Below are 3,429 nucleotides of genomic sequence, written 5' to 3'. Positions count from 1 at the left end.
CGAGCACCTAAAAATAGTATAAATGGAAGATTTTGTTTTAAGGTTTCCAATCCTAAAAATTTCTTTGTCGTGGTAATCTGCCGTTTGATTGGATATGGCAGTTGGCCATGGCAGTGACTTTTAACCGTTTGCAGGGGAGGAGAACATGGGGTAGGGGGTAGGGAGTAGGGGAGGAGAACACGACTACACGAGGGAGAAGGGAAATGGGGAAGGAGAGGTTTTTTTTTTTTAAATAAAAAATATATTTATATTATTAAAAAAAATTAAAAAATATATATAATAGTAGGCAACCAAAAATATAATATAGAAAATATTATACTCCTATTTTTAGCAAAAAAATCTTTAGGCATCTAATTATATTTTGAGGTAGAGTTTAGGCACTAAATTTTGTATTAAGCCTTAAAATTTAACAAACAGCCAAACATCATTATTAAATTTATTAAATTATTAAAAATTAATCAATAAATTTATCAAATTACTATAAACTAATCATTAAATTTGTCGAACTTGAATCTATTTTTCATATTCAATATTTGACCTAAACTTATCTTCATCTTTTCATTTTCCTTTTGCATTAATTTTGTGTGTTCAATTAATTTATAATCTAAAGATTAAGTATATGTTAAAATAACAATGTTTGCTGACGATTCTTTTTTATTTTCTAGAAAACGATATTATTTTGATTTTCGTTTCTTTATTTTGGGTGATTGCGTTAATCTCAGAAGACGTCATAAAATTTTCAATTACACCAATCAGAATAAATTAATTCCTAAGACAATGGATTAAACAAGAAGATAAATCATCAAACAATATTGTTCGATCAAACTTGAGCCGAGTATTTCTTACGGATACCTTTGTGATATCATTAAACATAATGTTACAAAATCTCAAATTTTCAAAGCCGAAAACACTTGCACTACTTTTTATTGGCATGAAGAAGTAAAAGGCATCCAAATTCAAAAGAAATGGTCTAAAGAAAACAGTTCACTAAAACTGTTAAGACATAGCGAAGCATTACATATAGCTGCGTACCAAAACACCATGTGGCTTGAGCATAAGACTACTACTCAACACTAGTGCATACTCCTCATGATGCCATGTAGGTAGCCCCCCATCATCACAAGGGACACAAGCGATACGACACCGGCAGGGAAGACTTTTCCCGACCTCTTGAAACGGGAACCCATCACTCCCAAAAGTGCAGCAGATATACCTTCAAACCAGACATCATTAATGTAAATAGTGTTAAACAAGGTGAAGCTAAATCCTATTAAAGGTCTCATGTCTATAATTAACATTCGAACGAGAAATTTTAAAGATTCACATCCTTATTCCCTATAAGTAAAGGTTAACAATGTCAGCAACTAGAAGAACCTCTTATAGTTCTCTTAAGGTTCATTCTAAAAAACACAAGTGCGTGCTGGAAAGAACTATAGTGGTGTCTTTCTTACAACAATAAAACCGAACGACAATCTCTTCTTCTTCCTCTTTCTCACCTTTCAACACTCTAAAGAACAACTAAAGGGCAAATTGCAATTCAGAGCTTATGGCAAGTTCAACACTAACCGGCAGGCCCTTTCTTCTAAGTTCTAACCTCTTCACTCGTTGTGTAAACAATATCCCACCATGGACAAGAACTTTTGTCCACGATAAAACCTAAACCGATCCATTCCTCTTCCGCTCCTATCACCTTTCCTTTTTCACATATGCAACACTGAAAAGAAACGAAACGGGCAAATTGGAATTCGCCATTCATAACAAGCTTGAAACTAAGTGGCAAGCCCCATCTCTTCAAACCTCACCGCTTGAGAGACAACAACAATCCACCACCCGAATAGAATCGAACATCCTCCTCCTCCCCAAATAGGAACATATAGACACAACATCAAAATGACAACAACATAAACAATGAGAGAATGACTAACCAAGCCCAATGGATGAGGCAAATACTGGATTTGTGGGAAGCTGAGTATAAACATAATAGAGCACTGCTGCCGACAATCCTCCCGCAGCAAGCGATTTCTGACTGCCACTCCTCATATAGCCCATAGCACCACCCACTACACACACATTAACAGAAACAATAAGAACTAGGGGTGAGAAAAACTTGGACTCGACTCGAAATAACTGAAATTGTCAATCTTGATTCGATTCAACTAGACTCAACTTTAATCGTAATTTAATATACTTGACTCCACTCCAAAAATAAAATTAAAATAAGTTTGCGTCAAAAAATAAGACTCAAATAACTTAAATTTTTTAATAATTAGTAAATTGATTTTCAAATTCTAGTAAAGTCTCTTAACTCTATATGATATCTTTATATCATGTATGAAAAAGTTTAAACGAATATATATATATATATATATATGGTCATAGAAATATGTTTAAATTAAAATCAATTAATATCCTAAAATTATATATATTTAAGTTTAAATTTAAATATAAACTTGATCAACTCAATTCAAATTTAATAAACTCAACTCTAATAAAAAAAGTTTCAAATAAAATTTGAATTATAAAATAAAATTACTGTAGTCTATTGGTTCACTTCTTTTACTCCACTGGATAGAATACTCGCCCCTCATAATGACCCCTTGGTCAAAATGAAACATCTGCACATTTCGGTTTCCAATATCCATAGCAAAATTATCACCAAATTCTTTTTTTTATTACCAAGCTTAAATTTCAACCTAAATTACCCAAAAATCAAATCAAATCAAATGTCAGCACCACTAAACGAAGGAAGTCAAGAATTTTACCTCCAACAAGAGCAGCATATCCAAGAGTCAACTTCTGGGACATAGACAAAGCCATCTTTCTCTCACCGCCGTCTTCCGGAAACTCCCCTTCTCCTTTACACTCACTACCGTCTCCTCCGCCGCTGTTATCCCCACCGCCTCCGCCGCTTCTGTCGTCAAACTTGTCCCCTCCGCCGTTTCCCCCGTCAAGTGCAATGTCGATCCCTCCTTTTTCGGAACCGACGTTGCTGGTAACGGCCGTGGGTGCTTTTGAATCAGAAGATACCACGCCAGCCAAAGTCAACCCTTTGAAATGAAGCTGACGATTGCTAGGCGCTGCAACTCTGGGGTAACCGGAGTTGTTAAAGAGTTGCTGCCTTTGAAATGGTCCAAGCTTTGTGTGAAGGCGAAGAAGAGACGACTGCGATATTCCTATAAACAAATCAGCCATTTATCTTTTGCTTTCCAATTGCCCTTTCCCGTTCTCGGCCTTTCCAGAAGAGTTGATTTCTTGGCGGCCATTTGTTAACCCATGAAATTGGACAAATGAAATTCAGGACCCCCAAGGCATAAACCAGACTGGGCTGAGAACTTCAGGCCTGCTCCATTTGGTAATGTGGAATCCTAGATCCACGTTCTAAAGCGGTCTAACTATGGTCTTAGTACTTTTATTTTTGGGGTAAACTAC

At 35.7% G+C, this 3,429-nt stretch overlaps 1 protein-coding gene across 1 annotated transcript; it reads right to left on the bottom strand.

The window, feature by feature from the left end:
- Positions 1-892: 892 nt before the first annotated feature.
- LOC120197367 (protein FATTY ACID EXPORT 2, chloroplastic-like) lies at positions 893-3,224 on the bottom strand. The gene is made up of 3 exons (XM_039198915.1): positions 2,763-3,224; positions 1,926-2,060; positions 893-1,213 (listed from the first exon to the last, which is right to left on the bottom strand). Exons 1-3 carry the CDS (start codon positions 3,190-3,192, stop codon positions 1,074-1,076), a joined length of 705 nt encoding a protein of 234 aa, XP_039054846.1. The 5' UTR covers positions 3,193-3,224; the 3' UTR covers positions 893-1,073.
- Between the last annotated feature and the right edge of the window lie 205 nt (positions 3,225-3,429).

The sequence above is a fragment of the Hibiscus syriacus genome, unplaced genomic scaffold (assembly GCF_006381635.1).
Source record: "Hibiscus syriacus cultivar Baekdansim isolate YM2019G1 unplaced genomic scaffold, ASM638163v2 tig00117048_pilon, whole genome shotgun sequence".
In the NCBI taxonomy this organism is placed as follows: Eukaryota; Viridiplantae; Streptophyta; class Magnoliopsida; order Malvales; family Malvaceae; genus Hibiscus; species Hibiscus syriacus.
The sequence above is the reverse complement of the archived record's forward strand: the minus strand, read 5'-3'. Positions and strand labels throughout refer to the sequence as shown.

Excerpts from the sequence above, each read along its gene's own strand:
- LOC120197367 (XM_039198915.1), bottom strand. The coding sequence starts at position 3,192 with ATGGCTGATTTGTTTATAGGAATATCGCAGTCGTCTCTTCTTCGCCTT. Across the intron at positions 2,061-2,762 it reads ATATGCTGCTCTTGTTGGAG|TGGGTGGTGCTATGGGCTAT; the intron begins GTAAAATTCTTG and ends ATGTGTGTGTAG. Across the intron at positions 1,214-1,925 it reads TGCCTCATCCATTGGGCTTG|GTATATCTGCTGCACTTTTG; the intron begins GTTAGTCATTCT and ends TCTGGTTTGAAG.